The sequence below is a fragment of the Erpetoichthys calabaricus genome, chromosome 7 (assembly GCF_900747795.2).
Source record: "Erpetoichthys calabaricus chromosome 7, fErpCal1.3, whole genome shotgun sequence".
NCBI classification, from domain to species: Eukaryota; Metazoa; Chordata; class Cladistia; order Polypteriformes; family Polypteridae; genus Erpetoichthys; species Erpetoichthys calabaricus.
The window spans coordinates 45,309,990-45,329,199 of record NC_041400.2 but is presented as its reverse complement, the minus strand read 5'-3'; the positions used below and the strand labels follow the sequence as shown (position 1 = coordinate 45,329,199).

Here is a 19,210-nt window from a genome sequence, read left to right as displayed (position 1 = left end):
ATTGCGCGTCCCGTTTTGAATCAATACGGGACGGGACTTGTCCCGTATTTTTTTTATCATTTTTTTTAAAGCAGCGTCTCATGCAAATCATCCCACACGCATTTTATGAAGATGCCTCCTTTCCTACTTTTGATTGGGTAATACTTGATGTCATCGTTAGTTTGATTGGTCTTTTTAACTGTCCAGTGAGGAGAGCGGGTCTTTTAAGTAGAGTCTGCAAACTGTTGGCACTGGGATGTGGCACCCGCTGCAGTATGCGTCCCTTATTTTTTTGTATTAAAAGTGGTAACCCTACCTGGCACGTAACACTTATGTTTGGTCATGAGTTGTCTAAAATCCGCCACGTGCCCTCTTTTAATTGTGAGAAGCAGATATATATAGCCAAATTCTCGCGCTTCGTTGTGGCGAAGTACTGCTTTTAATTTTTTAAGAAGAAAATAAAACCTTTTTAAACAGATCGAAAATATACCAATAACAATTTGTTAAGGATCTGTTTTTTTGTGAACCTCGCTTTTCACAGCTGTCCCGCTACGGCGTGTTTCGTTTATTTGACAGTATGTAGATCGTGGTAATTAAATTCATGGCATTTGTTTTCTGAATCACAGTCTGACTGTATGGATGGTTACCTGCCAGGTTACGCTTGTGGTTGGTCAGGAAGTCGCCTTACATCCGCCACGTGCCCTCTTTCTGTTCCCAGAAGCTGATCATAGAATGGTTTTAATAGTTTACTTTCAAATAATGCAAAGAGTATGCGACACGTGTTTCTCCTTAATTCTGGGCTCATCAGGCATACACACTCACTGCATCCCCTCTCGAGAATCGAATATCGTCAGCGCCAGAGTTGAAACCCCTAACGTTGCGGTCAGCAAGTGGGCTAACATCCGCCATGTGCCGTCTTTCAGTTGCGAGAAGCAGATCATAGAATGGTTGAAACTGTTGCCCCTAACGTTGCGCTACGGCGTGTGGTTCGTTTATACCTCGTGTGTTCTCATTAAACTTTTATCTCGCGAATATGTTATTGCAATCCGCAGCGGGAGCGTTTCTATAAACTTAATTCAAACTTACGTTTTACACCGTGCTTTGTTTCCCTTATGAACATGCTTGTATGCTTCACTCGCTTCCTTCTCAATTGTTTAATGAATTTTTTGTTGTTCGCTGTTTGCCACTCCTCCTTCATTTGTCCCTACTGCATTCACAGTCTTTTCACGTTATTGCAATCCGCAGCGGGAGCGTTTCTATAAACTTAATTTAAACTTACGTTTTACACCGTGCTTTGTTTCCCTTATGAACATGCTTGTATGCTTCACTCGCTCCCTTCTCAATTGTTTAATGAATTTTTTGTTCTTCGCTGTTTGCGGCTCCTCCTTCATTTGTCCCTACTGCGTTCACAGTCTTTTCACGTGATTACGTGGGAGGCGTGATGACGTGACACTTAACTCCTCCTCCCACGGCCATCGAGCTGCCATCCATTACAGTATATTGTGAAAAAAGAGGTTCCAGTTATGACCATTACGCTTTGAATTTCGAAATGAAACCTGCCTAACTTTTGTAAGTAAGCTGTAAGGAATGAGCCTGCCAAATTTCAGCCTTCCACCTACACGGGAAGTTGGAGAATTAGTGATGAGTGAGTCAGTCAGTCAGTGAGTGAGTGAATCAGTCAGTGAGGGCTTTGCCTTTTATTATTATAGAAGAGCATTTGGATTTGGGGGGGCAGCACAGTGGCGCAGTGGGTAGCGCTGCTGCCTCGCAGTTAGGAGACCTGGGTTTGCTTTCCGGGTCCTCACTGCGTGGAGTGTGCATGTTTTCCCCGTGTCTGCGTCGGTTTCTTCCGGGTACTCCGGTTTCCTCCCACAGTCCAAAGACATGCATGTTAGGTGCATTGGCAATTCTAAATTGTCCCGTGCGTGTGTGTGTGTGTGTGTACCGTGCTGTGGGCTGGCGCCCTGTCCGGGGTTTGTTTCCTGCCTTGCGCCCTGTGTTGGCTAGGATTGGCTCCAGCGGCCCCCTGTGACCCTGTAGTTAGGATATAGCGGGTTGGATAATGGATGGATGGATTTGGATTTGGTTCACAATGATTTAGCGATTTGTCCAGTTTCCCCCTACCATACAATCCTAAAAAAGACTGAAAGGGATGAATGCCTGGATGTTTGTAACAAAACAGAAAGCTCTAGGTTTTCTTTTTTCATTTTTGTAGAGCATATTGCTAACTCTCTTCAGGCAGAGATCCAGCTTGTTCTGTCAGTGCACACAGGCATCACTTTTCAACAAATATTGCATGAGTTGTAGTGTATAGTTTTGGAAGGTATGTTGCAGTATAAAATAAATATTTTAGGTGTACTAATTTTAAAATTAGTACATGGGCATCCAAATTGACAATTAAATATGTAATTACAAATAAACATGGAGAATGAATTTGGTCAGCTGTCAGTGTGCTGGAGTGTTGCTTTTTTGGAAGACCTGGAAATATTTCTTTAATAACAAACATGTACAACTATTATATTACATGGTAATTCAAAACCAATATCTACTGTACACTTTGAAAACCACAAATCTGAATGTTAATGTTTAATAAACATTCCTATCATTAAGTACAAAAGTTAAAAAAAATATTGAGTGATTGGAAGTTTTTATTTACTAAGTGGCTTATTTATAAGTAAATTATGTGTATAACTAAAAACTGTCCTTTGATATATTTTTATATTACAAACACCCAGTTAAAGTTCTTTGTAACTTTCTACATTTTATTGTTTCTATGAGAGAAAAATGAAAGGGGTGATTCTGTGGTTTATCAGTTGACGTCCCCTTATCCTTTGATATCCGCACAGATATTTTCTTGTGCCCTTGAGTCAAAAAAAAAAAAATTACACTTAGTGCTGCTCCAACATTAATGTGCCATTTTTCTTCCTTTCCTAGTGCTCATTTATTATAACATGGACAGTGTAGAAGTGCTTTCCTTGTTTAACTTGTTTCCAATGAAGCCAATATATATATTGTATGTGTGTGTATGATGCATATATATATATATTTTTTCTTTTTTCTTATGAGATTTCTTGGATGTAATTTAAATTCACAATTCTTGTTAGTGCATATGAGTTGTTTAAAATGAAAGTGTATTTAAATGTTTTTGCTTCTTTTCCTATTTTATTGATATTATAACATCCTGGCTGGACTGAAGCCCGGAGGGAAAGTGACTGTTGGGTTGAGCACGGAGGACTGATGCTGGAGATATGATTGACAGTGAAGGGAAGGGCAGGGGTTTCTGGATGATTGGAGGAACAGCTAAGAAGGCGGTCAGGGAAGGAGTGGGGTGAGTTGAGGGGGTGTCTGAGTTGGGTTACAGAAGTGGGACGATAGTTTTTTTTTCGGTGAGTTGACAGCATATCTCAGAACCATAACAATGAGAGATTCATAGATTATTGTAAATGGTTCAAGTTCAGAGTCATTCGTTTTGCTTTTACATTCATGTATTTTTTTTTTTTTTTTGACTTTTCGGTAAATGGTTCTGCAATCCGTTCTTTGTCCTGCTGTGTTTTGTTTTTTCCTTTTCAAACCTGTCACGTTGAGGTCGCTACACTGGTGTCAAAAGTGGGATGTACTGATTAGGTGACCTTGGTCTGGATGTCAAGATGGAAGAACTTTCAGACAGTTACTCAGCTGAGGCTATAATAGGTCTGGGTCCAGCAGCTACAACCAGGAGACAATATTATATTGCGCTGAGTGTAGAAACCGCTAGACCAGTAGTGCCACCCAAGTTAAAACCTGGTCGTTTTGTTGGGATGGACCATTGGAGACTTACTGGGCACAATTTAAACTTATAGCTGCTGCGAATTGTTGGTCCTCAAGGAAGCAAGCGATACAGTTGGTGGCGGCCTTTGAAGGAGATGCACTAAAGGTTCTGGAAGATGGGCCACTGGAGAAACTTAGAGAATTGTCTTGGCTTCTCCCTGTGATTGAGCGTTGCTTTGGATGAACAGAATCAACCCTGGCGCTGCAACAACGGCTGCACTCAAGGACCAGATGATCAGGAGAATGTCTTGGTACTTTTGTGGCAGAGATTCAGGGACTGGTGAGTTGGACCTATCTGCACTTTTCAAGTACTGCCCAGGCTGAATTGGCCCTCAACATGTTCTTAAGAGGTGTCACACCTGCCAAACTTAGATGCCATGTTCACCTTACCTGGCTGAACACATTAGAAGCAGCACTAGAGGAAGCTTAAGAGTTTGAACTGGCCAGTCTTCACACTCCGCTGCAAGAACAAGATAATAACTGCCCTGTAGCTAATCAGACATAACCTGTCCATTCCACTCAAGTTTATGTGATGCCGGAGGAGAACACAGACACCATGGCTATGGCAAAATGCTGGAGATGCGGAAGCTCAAGCCATATACACCAGTTTTGCCCCCTGTGTAGGGTCTCGTCAGGACCTGAAGACGGGGAAGTGACAGGAAATGACAGGGATTATGAGTAGGGGGAGCGGCCCCAGACTCTGCAGCAGATCCCAAATGGAGAGGTACAGATGTAATTATACTTGAGCAAATAGAGAAGGGAGGGCGATGCCATCTCATAGTGATACTCTGGGGCCAGACAGTAAGAGCATTAGTGGACCTCTACGTCAATAGTATGCTCTGATACCTTCCTCCCAACTGCCCAGTTTGTCACCGCTACAGGTGAATATGCCTTTATAACGGTGAGCATGTTACATTTCTCTAATGTAACATTCCATATTTGCTTGTCAAATTTTGATTCCTAGGACAATCACAATACAGCATGTATGCCCACTTAAAATTTCTAGGCAGAAATCTGGTAACTTTGAAGTACTGCAGCAAGCATATTTATTTTTTTAAATAAACCTTTTATCATCGCGTATGCAAAAAAGAAATTGTAAATTTCAATTATTGTACCAATATGCAGCACATTCTGCCATTACTTCCTTAGAAGAGTAAATATTACATTTTAAATGCTGATATCATTTTTTAGTTCAATTTTTCATAAGTAGTATGAGGAATTACATCAGTTAAGCTTGTAGAGGCATGAATCCCAAGAAGTGGGTCAGTGCCCCAAGGAATATTACTTTCTCTCCTTTAAGAAGCAATGTGTGTTTGTGACAAGAACATTTCTCATTCTGTCTAATGCCTGTTTTGATTTTGGCTGTAAAATTCTTTTATCTTTGTTTTAATTGAAGTGAAGTATATGTTGAAATGGTGTTTATGTATTTTGACATACAGTGGAGTGTCTGAAAAAAATTGGTCTACTTGACCTTGTGGCACAGGATCAAGGTGAGGTACCCTGACACTCTTTATGAAATCAGCTTTAAGACAAAATAATTTTTTTCTTTTTTCCAAAAATAAAGAAAACCAGATTATGTGTTTTGGCTGAGCACACCTAGAAGGAGGAGAAGCAGCAAATGGGAGGAAACAGAAGATACTATACATATATAAATAGAGAAGATACTATTTTCGCATTTGTGTACACCTTAAAATATTGATCTTCTAAGCAGTGTATTTGGTGATTTTTTCAATGGTATAACAAATACATTTATTATTTAAAAAAATCAAAATTATATAAAACTAAAACGCCAAATGTCAATAGCAACCTACCCTAACATTTGAGTGAACTTGTGGCATTATATTCTAATCCAAGTTTACAAATTATATCCCACACTAACTGAAGTTTGCTCACTTAACTAGTAGTTTACTTGATTTAAAGCAGAGGTTCTCAGCCAGGGGAGACGAGGGGTTGGGGGGGGGGGGCTTGGTAAAGTTCCAAGTGGGCTATAAGAATGAATGAAAATAATCGTAATGTCATGTCATTTTCTAGCCTGCTTAATCCAGACCAGGGTCACAGGGAGTGGGGAGCCCAGCTAGCATAGGGCACAAGGCACGATCAAACCCTGAACAAGGTGCCAGTCCATCCCAGGGCAAACACACACACACACACACACACACCAATCACACACTAGGGTCAAATTAGTGTTGCCAGTTCACCTAACCTGCAGATCTGTGGGAGGAAACCAGAGTCAGAGCAGGAGTCTTTTGTTTTAGAAGGGTTATCAGGTGCAGTAATGAGCATTGGATTGAAATGACAGAGAAAAGAGCATCAGGGTCATCGTTGACTGTTCAGTGGTGTGGAAACCACAGTGGGCTTAAAAGTGGAGAATGGACAGGAACGATGATGGTGTAATGTGGGGCTGGACACCAGGCAGAAGATCAAAAGAAGAGGAGTGGATTACGAGTCATATAGAATGTTCTGGATGATAGTTCATTAGCTAGGCCATGCGTTACAGCTAGAACAGTGAGGGGTTTATAGCAAGCAGGCACTGGAGACACATTTTAACAGTAGGTGTAACTGTATTCCACACAAGCATATATATATATATATATATATATATATATATATATATATATATATATATATATATATATGAAACAAACATTAAACTGGGTCTTTGAGCAAATTCACAGTGATTGCTCATTGTAAGTAACGTGTTGGGTTGATCCAGATGCAGTAGAATATGGAAGTGGTTGTAGAAGTGGTTTATTTAACATTTGCAAAAACAACAAAGGATAAGGCAATAGTAAATGGAACTGAACTGGGAACCATTTATGCCTAATGTTAATCTTCACAACACAGTGCACTGCAGGTATAACTTGTAGTTAGAATAGAAACCAGCAGCTCATAATGTCTCAACCATAAAAAGTTAAAAGAAGGTGACATGCCACACTACCATAAAGAATGTTCATGTTTTAGTATGATGATAATTAAAGATGTGATATACTCGTAATGTAGCTGGTACTGCTTTGCTCAGGTTTTAAAGCTGCACAGGCCTCTGGGATGTTGTCTCTTCTGTGGATATCCTGACTGCTGAGGCCACCATCCATGATTCTTATGCCTTTTCCACTAACATGATCGTATTATGTGGATAGAAAGCACATTTGCATTTCTTCTTGGGTTAAATATAGAAATCACTGATGGAAACACTCCAGGCCTGAATCAAAAAGATAATAAAAATCATAATTAAGTCATAAAAAATGTATGCATGAATTAATTCTGGATCATAAAAATGACTTTTTATATTTTATTTTCAGAAATTTATAATAGTTTTATGCATAATTTAGAAAGTAGTGCTCAGGTTTTGTTGAGTAGTGAGCAGCTTTTGTTGTTATCAAAAATATATGCAGCGACAACTTCAGTATTTTGGTAATTGCTAGTCTTTTTTTACCCTTAAAAATATCAAATCATTTAATGTTATAATTAAGAAATTCAGGAAATGGCAAAAATAAGTTTTATTTAGTAAAAAAACAGGCTGTTTTTGAAATTTATTTTTTATTTGGTATTATGCTTTAAAAAAAATAGCTCCCCACAAAGTCTTGCGGTTCACTGGAGGACTTTGAAGGAATTAGAGTTGAGAACCAATGACCTAAAGTAAAAGCAACAACAGTACTACTCACACAAATGTCTCATGGTGTCAGTGCTGGCCAGCTGAACACACAAAGGATCTTGAATGTCCATCACGATACTCAAAAGCTGCAGAAGAGAAAGACAGGTCCATGAACAGGTATTGATGACACCACATGAAACAGTGCTGGCTACATAGCATGCAGATGGATTCTGGAAAATGAGTTGGTCAGTAGCAGAAACAGGAGCTACAGCAGAACAGGCACACTGTTTGGAAGTCACCAGACCAAAAATTAAAATAAAATTAAAGTAAATATATTTTGCACAATTAAATCAAGTTCTGGAACTGGCACACATCCCATAGAAAAAGTCAGAGAAAATCTAAAATGGTAAGCAAAAGTTCTAATCCACAAAGCAAACTAGAATGTCAAAAAAATACCAAAAATACAATTGAAATCCTTCAAAACAATCTGCCTGTGTAAAATGTGCACATATATCATGAACAGAGAACATGGCAGAAGGGGTATACATTTTTCAACGTAATCAAAAGAAAAAAATAAAATTATTTTGGCCCTGTTACACAAAAACGGGAGACGTTCTTAGCAAAAACGTGTGATAAAATGCAATGCATCGGAAACTACAGACAAATAGTTAGCCCACAAGGAAGATGGACACAAATCATTTTTTGAGAAATGGGGTTTTGATTGCTGCTGTCTCCATTTTAAAGTTTTTTTTAATCTTCCTTATATAAACAACACTATTGAATTCGGCATTGTTCTGTTCATATTTTGTTTTTGTGTTTTGACCTCGGTGACAAAAGTTTGTGTATTTTGCTGTTAGTAGTGGTGCTTAGGTTGCTGCTATATGACTCTGGAATTGCGATGCATTAAATCATTGCAGTGAGCATATAAAACAAAGCGGTGCACATTCCTCTGTGGGCGAGTTTCTGAGCAATTCTCAACAATCTTTTGCATGGTTTACTTTAAAAAAATATTCTTTCTGAAATTTAGAAATGTAATATTTTTTGACTATGATTACTCATTAGCATTTTAATGAAAGTTTTACTCTTGAACAATTGTATAGAGTATGTTCAAGAGTAAGCTGCTCCAGTGACCTAATAATATTATCATTACCTATTATTTGACCGATGCCTTTATCCAAGGCGACATACAATATTTGGTTGCATTTCTTTTGTTTTTCCAAGTGGAGCAGAGGTAGATGAAGTGACTTCCTCATGGTCACACAGTGTTAGAAGCAAGATTTGAATGCACAACCTCAGGGTTTGAACTCCTAGGTCCAAAGCCTTAACCACTACACCACACTGCCTGCCAATAATATTAGTCCTTTATGAAAAAGCCTACAAATATTATATATAAAAAGGACTTAGTTGATTACCAGTGGCATTATAACTGACACCAATTGTCTTATGAAATTTCTCAGGCAATGCTGTGTAACACAGCTAGTGTATATGTATTTAAATAAAATTGAAAAAGGTCTGTTCTCCTGATGTGTGGGTGTGTGTATTGATTAGTTTCCAGATACTCTTGTTTATTTTCCACATCTCAAAGACTTGCAGGAGGTTAGTTGGTGACTCTAAATTGGCCTTTTATATGTGAGTATTGTGGAGTAATGTTTTATTTTATGTACTTTTTTAGTATTAGTTTGTGTGGGTAAGTGTGGGATTTGCTCTGTGACAAATTGGTATTCTATCCACACCTAGCAGCCAGCGCTGCTGTGCAAGGTTCCAGACCCTGTGACCTTCAAATGGTTAGGTGGGTTAAAATAATTTATGGGTTAAAAAAGTCTAAGTCTGATTTATGATTAGGTATAGTCATAATTATTTTTTTATGGAAGCAGGGACTATAGTAAAGAGTGTAACAACAGGGAGAAATCATTAATGAAATTGTTAAAATAAGTCAGAATTAAGGGAATAAATCAAACTATATATTTTTCATTTATTTTTTGTCATTTGAATGTCATATACGCAACTTTAGGTGATAATGTTTAGAGAAAAAAATTTAGTGAGTTAAAAAAAAAATATAGCATTAAACATTGGGACTGGCACCCTGTCCTTGGGTGGTTCCTGCCTTGAGTCTAATGCTGCCAGATACGGTCCAGCCTCCATAACCTTGAACCAGATTAGTCATGGATTGATGCACCTGAAGAAAATTTACATTTATATTCTGATGTATAAAATAAACCTGATTTAATTATTTCTCTGCTGTCATGGTTTCTCTGCTGTGTGACTTTCATTTAGTTCTCTGTGTTTTCATATTTATTTATATTATATAAAATGTGGGAGGTCTGTAGGTATATGTGTTACCACATTTATTGATATTACAATAAATTTAGAAGTTTTTTAGAAAATAAAAATATACTAAGCAAAGATATTTAAAACAGCTGAATTATCTCTTTTGCATTTTAACTTAACTACGGGTCTAGAGTATTAGAAAGCTACACCTTCTTGTTTAACCAGTTGGTATTCAAGTTATCAATTTATGTGAATATTTCCCCCATATTTAATTAATATATTCTAATTAATTGCCCAAATCTGGAGCCTTAGCTGATTTAAAATCCATTTCTGTCATTACAATTATCAACTGAAAAACACTATGATGTGTGTTATGTTATTTTTCACATTTTAAGCAGTAATACAACTTTTCTTTCTTCACTGAAGGTATCATTAACCACAGCATTACTTATTTTAATTTCAATGAAGTCTGTATTGGCACTTAACTAAATTATTTATCTCTTCTTAAATCCTCAGAGCAAGGACTGTCTTCAGCAAGGTCCTCCAACAGTTGGTGAATCTGTTCAGGTCAAGTGGCCAGATGGTCTGTGCTATGGGGCTAAATTCTTAGGATCTAATACATCACACATGTATCAGGTAAGACATTTTCTCAACTTTCTGGGATGCAAGTACTTGAAAATTTTCTGTATTGTTACATAAAGGCTGAAATTTACTTGCCATCTTTTCAGTTTGACTTTTAGTTGAGAGTAAATGAGAAAAGGCAATGGGAATTAAGCAATTAATTTAATTATACCTTAAACTACAAAGCTAAAGGTCACATAGAAAACAAATGTCTGGATTACACACAAGCGCACAGCATTCCAAACCTGATCATTTTTCACTTAAGTAATTGAAATTAACTCTCATTATATCACTCTAATTAGTTGCCTGTCTGATATCAATTAAATATATTGCTTAATCAAACACTTATGACTATTTTCCATCAGAAGCATAGGACAATTTTATACAAAACACTAAAAATATGCAAACCGCCTGCAGAAATTGCATTTAATAATGATGATACACTGCTAGTGTAGAAGATGTTGTTTGCCACCAGATCTTAGTAATATTTCAGCTATCTCAAAGAATAAATCAGATAATAAAAAATTGCTGGTCGGCAAATAGATATGGTCTTACCACCTCAACTAGTGGTTATTTTCATATATTGGTTAATAAAAATGCTTATATAACCTCAGATACAATTATAATTTTTGAAATATTTTTGAAATCCAATTGAAAATATTTTCATTGAAAGTAGTAGTTAAACAGGTCATGTCATTGTATTAATCTTACCAATATTGCCAGATTCTTAGACTTAAAACATCGAAGACTAACCAGTTTCATCGAAAGCTATTAATTATGTTTAAATACCACCAATATGACATATAACAACTTGTCTTGTAAGGATACTACATTAAGAAATCTTATTCATGAAAAGCAATTATGCTTCATCTCGTGGCACAGCTGATTGGCAGTGGATTGTTTCTGCCTTGTGACTTACAGTTTTCGTGAAGTTGTTGCTATAAAAGGAGGAGAAGGTGCTATGCAACATCTCTTTATCTCATTCTTAAGCCCTTTTTTCAACAGTTTTTGTGGCAAATTCATGTATGATTTCACGAATATCAGAACTCTGCTTGTTTACACAACTTTATTTTTTTAAAGAAGCAGAAGTGTATTAGTATCTTGTGATTTGAGCTTGAAAATTCTCTTTGTGCTGACATGTGCTTCCATAGTTCTGCAAGAGGGAAATAGTTTCATTCATTATTTAAAGGGAATCCTTTAGCATGAGAGCTGCTTGAACAACAGATTTCTCTTATTAGTGAAAAAAAAATCTAAAAATGGATTAAAGAACTTGATTCCAGCAGCATAGTATTAATTCATAGCTATGGAAAATTATTCATTCAGTCAACAGGATATTGTGCGTGATCACAGATCAGAAAGTGCATTTACAAAAACCATTAGTTCTAGTGGAATGGCTTAGCTGTAAGCTACTTCTGATATGCAGTCAACAGTATTAAAAGCAACATGATCATCTGCCGCAACAGCTGAAGTAAAAGAATGTACAGTTACAGGTGAATTTACCACGCACTTTGCTAATGGCAGGCACATAATACAAGTTAATAGGCCCAACTTTGAGCTAGATTCAACCCATTTGGACAGCTTCAGAATGTGTTCTGATTTTAGGCAGGTTGTAAATGATTAGCATCCCAAATTATCCTTTGAAATAAGATAAGCAATGGTGAATCTTAACCTCCTTGGTTTGCTCACAAGCCAGTCGGAATCACTCCAATTTTAATGTTTATGATTCTTAATCAGATAGTTACTGGGAGGAACACAGTGTCTTTACAGCCACAACATTAAAAACACCTGTCTAATATTGTGTAGATCCCTCTCATGCCACCAAAACAGCTCTGATCTGTCAAGGCATACCCTCCACAAGACCTTTGAAGTTGTCCTATGGTATCTCGCACCAAGACATTATCAGCAGATACTTTATCTCCTGTATTTTGCTAGGTGGGGCCTCCATGCATCAGACTTGCTTTTCCAGCACAACCCACACATTTTACAGTGTGGCTGGGCATATCAGACTACTGACAGAATCCCCCGCTATCAGGGAATACTGTTGCCATGAAGCCATGTACGTGGTATACAACAATCTTAAAGTAGGTGGTACATTTTAATGTAACATCCACATAAATGCCAGGACCTAAGGGTTCCCAGCAGAACATTGCCCAAAGCATCACACTACCTCTGCTTCTTTGCACTTTTCCCATAGTGCACTCTACTGCCATCTGTTCCCCGCTATCCTCATCTAAAAGGAAATGTTATTCATCAGATAAGGCCACCTTTCTTCATTTCTCCATGGTACAATTGTGATGCTCATGTGCCCACTGTGGGGCACATTTGGCAGTGGACAAAGGTCAGCATGGCCACACTGACTGGACTGAAGCTAAGCAGCCCCATACGCAGCAAGCTCAGGTGCACTGTGTCACATGCTGCCAACAGGAATAGGTAGCCTGCTAGTAGTTTGGGACCGATCAGGACCGGGAGTTGATGCAGGAAGAGTCGAAACAAAATATTATGGCAGAAAGGATGGATATAAGTAAAAGAGCTGTTTATTACAACAGTCTCTTGGAAAAAATTCTGGTGCAGGAATATATACAGTGCACACACAAAAAATAAAATTAGAAAGGAAAAAAATAATCCATAATCTTCTTTAAGAACAAAAGTCGTTCTAAAAAAGATAAAGTGAAGAAAAACAAAAATAGGGCTTTATCCCAAAGGCAATTTTCCCAGTCTAGGAAAAAAAAAAAAACTGCCTGAACGCTATTTTTAAAAAAAGTCTCTAAATTATTCTTAAATAATTCAGCTCCACAAACTAGAGAAAAATCAGGAGCCTGAACTGGCTAATAGGAGTCTGTTACCCTCCACTGAGCCACTCTCTCTTGCTACTGAGGGCTCATCAACACCTCTCTACAGTAAACACTAGACCTTATTTTGGAATTCTCTTCTATCCCTAAGTCGGTTAACGGACCCCTAGGAGACAATGTCTCAAACCTTATAAAGCCAATGCCATTTCCTTCTCGGACTATCCTACTGCTGGATGAAACTAACTGCATTCCCTTAAAGGCGAAAACAACCTGAATGACTCAAAACCCAACAACACCTAATACCACCTAATGGAAACAATAACACCAAAACTAATCTCACTTTTGTACATCTGTATGTTAAACCAACATAATCTCAATAACTTTAAAAGACCTTCCCCCTCCTGGCTGTCTTTTCCCAGCTTCCTGAGCACCGCTCAGGGCAACCGATCAAAGCACCGCATTTAAAATGGCATCTTGTCTGGCACACATGCCTTTATTTGCTTGGAAACGGCCATAGAATAAGGACCTACGGTAACCCCCCCCCCCCCCCCCCCCCCCCCCCCCCATCTCCCAACCCCCCCCATCATGCACAGTTGACCAACGGTAGGTCCTTTTATTTAAATACCTTCCTCTGCTTTTCCCTGTTACTGGAACTATGCTTTTTACATGCCTTGTTGTGTTGCTGTGCCAGTTTCAGCTGCATGATTCAATGGGGACATGTCTCCCTGCATCACACACTGTGTGTTGTGACACCTTTCTTTCATGGCCAACATTAAATTTCTCAACAATTTGTGCTACATTTACCATTACATGACATTTACTCTCCATGCATGTTAATGAGCCTTGGGCACCCATGACCTTGTCACCGGTTCACTGGTTGTATTTCCTTGGACACTTTTGATAGGTACTAACCACTGCATACTGGGGACACTCTACAAGACCTGACATTTTGGAGATGATCTGACCCAGTTGTCTAGATATCACAGTATGACCCATGCTACAGTCGATAAGATCCTTACAACTGCCCATTTTTCCTGCTTTCAATACATCACCTTCAAGAGCTGACTGTTCACTTACTTCCTAATATATCCCACCTCCTGACAGGCATTATGTAATGAGATAATTAATCAGTGTTATTCACTTCACCTGTCAGTGGTTTAATGTTGTGGCTGATCGGTGTCTATGCAGTGTATCTTGATGGCAGTTGTTAAAGAATAATAGCCAATGAGAGTTAAGTGGGGGAACTTAAATAAAAATGACAGCAATGAAAGGGGGTCTCTGTTCTCAAATGATATAAACCTTTCTTTTTGTTTATTTCTAATAAATTCTGTCAGGCAGACTTAGGGTAAAGGAGAATGGACCGACCTTTTGTGGGTCCCACGCAGCTGGACTAAGAGAGCTACAGAAAAACTAGCACTCTCAAATTTGAGAGTCACCTTCTTATAAACTAGTTTCTATTTATTACTTTTTACTCTCTTTTCCGGATGAATTTCAGAGATCTAAAACTCATTTTGGAGAGTTCTGGGGGTTTTTTTGTTGGGGGGGGGGGGGGGTGTAAATTATGATTCTGATGTTTATTTGTGATTTATTTGTTAACTTTTGATACATTTCAGATGCCATTTTGTTTTTCATGATCGATGTCCTTTTGTGATTCTTGTCATTAGGGCAGCTGCCCACTCTGTAATGTACATGTCCATGGAGGACGTGACCATTGAGTAATGACACAGTTGGTTGAAAAGTTGGTTAAGAGTTAACTTCCTTATCTGTGCTGTGGATAACAAATCTAATTCAAAGCAATTGGTACAATCTTTAATTGATTTAAAATGATCTGCTGTTTTTGTGTTTTGTTCCTGTTATTTTTGTCTGTGATTTTTGTGTCTCATTAGACACACACATTTTTAATTTCCCAGTTTTCACCCTTTTTCTTTCTTAATTTGTCTGTTTCCTGGTTGCCTCATAAATCCTCATCAGCTCACTGACATTACACACCTAGACTTGAATAGCTACTACTACAGAACAGCAAGCAGTTCGAGAGTATGCAATAGGTGTATGGATAGCCACAAAAAACATAGAAATGGCATCTGAGATTATGAGCGATGTATATATATTGAGAGTGTATGCAACATTAAAGCTTAAAATGATACTCGATAGCCATCACTGAACAATCAGCAAGTGATTGTACAGTGAATACAGTATGCTATGTCAAATGTTAAACAAAGAAAGTTTGAGTCTTCAACTATCTTTTTTGAAAGAGAGTGAAAGAGACAGGGGAGGGACAGAGAGGTCAGGTCAAGTTAGGTTGGGGAGCATGAGGTGGTACAGTGCATTGCCTCACCCACCACACGATGAAACACCTTGGGATCCTGGTTGTCAATCCCCCAGGCAGACATGCTGTCCTGTCAAGGTAAATGATCATCTATCTGACACAGTGAGGTGTTATGTGGGCCACTCAGGTAGTCAATAATGGGGATCCTGTGAGCTGGATCACCCTCTGGGAATTGCACCACATTGTCGTGGTGCCATAACTGATGCTCCCTCACAATGCAGGCAATGTAACTCATTTGGGACTCCGTAAACAACTGCTTTTTTGATTCAAAGTCAAACCAGTGGTACCCAAGGATTCTCTGAAGAGACATAGTACCGAAGGACTCCAGTCTTTGTCCAGGACACTCGGAGGTCCAGACACTTAGAATCCTCGCGTAGTCTCTCGAGAGCCCTGATCAGAGCCTCCATTGACTCGGTGAACATCACAACATTGTCAGCAAAATCGAGATTAGATGCCCCACAGCCACTGGACCCCATGACACTGCTGGTCTATGCAAGAATTGAACAGAGTAGGAGCAAGAACACAGCCCTGACGAACCCCAAAATCAACTGGGAAAAACAGAGAGGTTCTGCACAGCACTCACAGTAACAGTGTACAGGCCAACATTATATCCAGCAACTTCAGGGAGATCCTACAAAGTGTCAGGATGACCCACAGGGCAGCTCAAGCAACTGAGTCAAATGCTTTATGAAAATCGATTAAAAGCTGCAAATAAACTTTACTGATATTCATGTTTGTGCTCCCTGAGAACCCTCAGTGCCAGGATTCAGTCAATGGTAGACTTCTTAGGTGTAAAACCAGACTGCTCCGGTTGATGGTAGGTGAGCAAGTGATCATGGATCCTATTGAGTATAACCCTAGCAAGAACCTTACACAGCACCAAGAGCAGTGTTTGCCATTCCTTTTCCCGACAAGGATAAGTTCCATTTTCCAGTCAGTTGAAATGATGCCCATCTCCCAGATGGAAGCAAAGATTGCTTGCAATGCCAGGAGGACAGTAAGGAGAGGCAAGGAAAATAATTAAAAACATCATTCTACCATTTTTTGTTTTCACAATAAAAAAGACATCAGTGGGACATTTTTTGTCAAACTACCAATAAAGTTCATCTGTTGCTCGGTAGAAATTCTGCTGAGCCAGTAATTGTATGAGATTTGTATCACATCATTTGCTTCTTTAAACCACAAGTGATTCTGTCAAGAATACTCTGTTCATGTGTGTAAACTCCAGCGAATCTCTCTATTTGTGAGAGAAAGAACAACTTTATTTTCAGAAAGGATTTCTCACTATTGTGTGAAATGTCAGGTAACTTGTTGTCAACAAAAACACTTGAGAATTAAGCTGACACATTTTTCGCTCATGATCTGTAGTACCTAAGGCACTGCTAACAAAGGTTTTGTTATCTAGTACATTTCAGCTTTAAATTACGCTATTACTTATGAACAGATTGAAGTAATCTGTATCAGATATATCTACATTGCAAATTAGAGATCGCTAAATGGCAGAATTAAAAATTGCTCACACATTACGCACATTCAGAGGTGGCATAATAATCTACCGTTGGGGCAAAATCATCACTTTCATATACTTCACTATCTGTTGAAGCTACACTGCTGTCAATGGCCATTTCAGAAGAATTATCACTGCTATAGCACAATAAACCAATTTCTTCTGCACAGACTTTTTGATTCGATAGCCCGTGTTCAGTTTGACAGACCACTGCAAGCATTGCTCCTATAGCTGCCCACCTTCAGTAGTTGTTGTTCATTGGAAATGAAACTCGAGGATGATGGTGTGTGTTGTCAAGTACCGGTAGACAAGTTAGTTCAGGGATAATGATAAAGGGGCTAAAAGGGACTGGATGAACCCCTTTATTTTTTTGAAAACCAAAGAATAAATATTTTTTCATATATTTTTAATAATATCTGGGCCACTATACTCTCCATGACACTGACCTACAGCCCAGGCTACCCTGGGCATAACTCCACCCATGGATTTGGAAACTCTCCAGTTCATGAATGTTGATCTATTAATGTGCAAAGTTCTTTGTGGACACAATCATCTTGTGTGTGTACTCCAATAACTGAAGAGAGACTAGACATTTTCAATATTGGTATGATTTTTAAAATTTTGTAGTCTGAGCTGGGCATAAGTTAAAGATATCCTAGATTCAGTGTTCTGTTGTTTTTTGAATTTCAATGTGACTTATTTCTAAATGATAGAACACATAATTTATTTCCTGGACAGCCCTGTTTTAAGATAACAGACATGTTTGCTGTGGGAGCTGCTCAACATTTTCTTAAGAATTTGTGTTGCCATTCCAAGACAATACATCAGCTGGTCTTCTGTTTTCTTTACCAGCTTCTGTAAGATCACAATATTGTATTTTTATTCTTTTTTGCAGCTTTGCCATCTTCAAATAGCCTCGCAAAAATTGAGAGAGTTGTAGGTCATTTCAGTTTTCATGTGCAGTTAACAAGTTACCAAATGCAAGTGACATTATATTTTTATAAAATGTGTATTTCACCTTTAAGGTTTTCCATAATAATACTGTTTCTGAGCCATGTCTATATGTTTTGTTTGTGTTCAACATATTCTTCTTGTGAAGGTATTTTAAATTTTCATCTTCTCTAAAAATCCTCAGTGTCAAACTGACCTGAAATTTTAACATGTATTTTTCTTGCATTGATCTGCTTACAAAGGCATTTATTATAAATCACTGTCTTGGCCACTATGTTTGTGGTTTTGACTTTTGGGAAAGTATTTTTTTCTGTGGAAGTCTCAATTTTTCTGCTGATCCCATTCCATCAGGAGTTTGTGGTATAGATAGTTTTGTAATAATTTGTAAATTTATGCTGATGCTGTTAGTTAGGGTCAGATCAGGTGGATTGGGGAGAGCGTGAACGTGACTGAGAGAATAAAACTGAAAAAAAAAGCTAACTTTTACAAGTACCATAAATTTACACCCGATCTGACGCTGGTCATTTTCAAATAATATTGCATTAGTGCTATGATGTTTTCTAATTGGTACTATTCAGGTTATTAAATGATTTCTTCAAAATGTCACATATATTTGTCGCTTTCTTTTTGTGCCTGGTGCTGCATTGACAGCGTGCACCAGAAGGCATGAGCTTATTCAGTGCGAGCAGAAGCACGCAGGTGGCTGGTTGCTATGTGCTATAATATGCCTGACGTGACGGCAATAAACGCACATGTACTGTACAAGGTTTGCACGGGGTCCACTGAGAAAAGAAGAGTCCTCTTTGCTCACCTTTCAGAGGAACTTTGTCGTCGCGCCTTACAAGAAAAGACGACGGAAAAAGAGGATGTAACATTGACAAGCTTCTGTTTCAAGACCGCTGCTTCCCCCAGGAAAGCAAACTCAGTCAGTGTCAGGTGCCCCTTCAATGTAATAGGAACCACAACACAGAGTGAAATGTGTACATTGTAACAAGTATACATGTCATAAATGTAAGAAGGACGTTCCTTGGGGATGTGGGAACTGTAAACATTTGAATCTGATGATTGCATATAGCATGGAACTGACCTCTCTGTACTGTTCTTTCCTCTGCATGTCATGGAGTACAAAAGAAACACCATGTGAAGACTGGGCATGACCGAAAAAAAAAACGTGGTTACTGATTACTTCCGCAAGAAGGCATGGAAATAAATATGAATCATGTTACATCAATGCCACAATGTTTTCCGAAATGTACTATACAGTTCATAAAATGAATTATTCCAAATATGTTATATACCTATGTGTCTGTTTTTTTGTCAGTGTGGCTCTGACATCAAGGACCATAAGGTGCATACTAATTCAGCGTGAG

General features: G+C 38.4%; 1 protein-coding gene across 3 annotated transcripts in view; it reads left to right on the top strand.

The window, feature by feature from the left end:
- The window catches only part of LOC114654091 (lysine-specific demethylase 4C-like), a 980,420-nt gene that overhangs the window by 899,794 nt on the left and 61,416 nt on the right, over positions 1-19,210 (top strand). For all 3 annotated transcript variants that reach the window (XM_051930015.1, XM_051930013.1, XM_051930014.1), the window contains exon 20: positions 10,163-10,282. In XM_051930015.1, the coding sequence (XP_051785975.1) occupies positions 10,163-10,282 (120 nt within the window). The remainder of the gene's footprint in view (positions 1-10,162; positions 10,283-19,210) is intronic.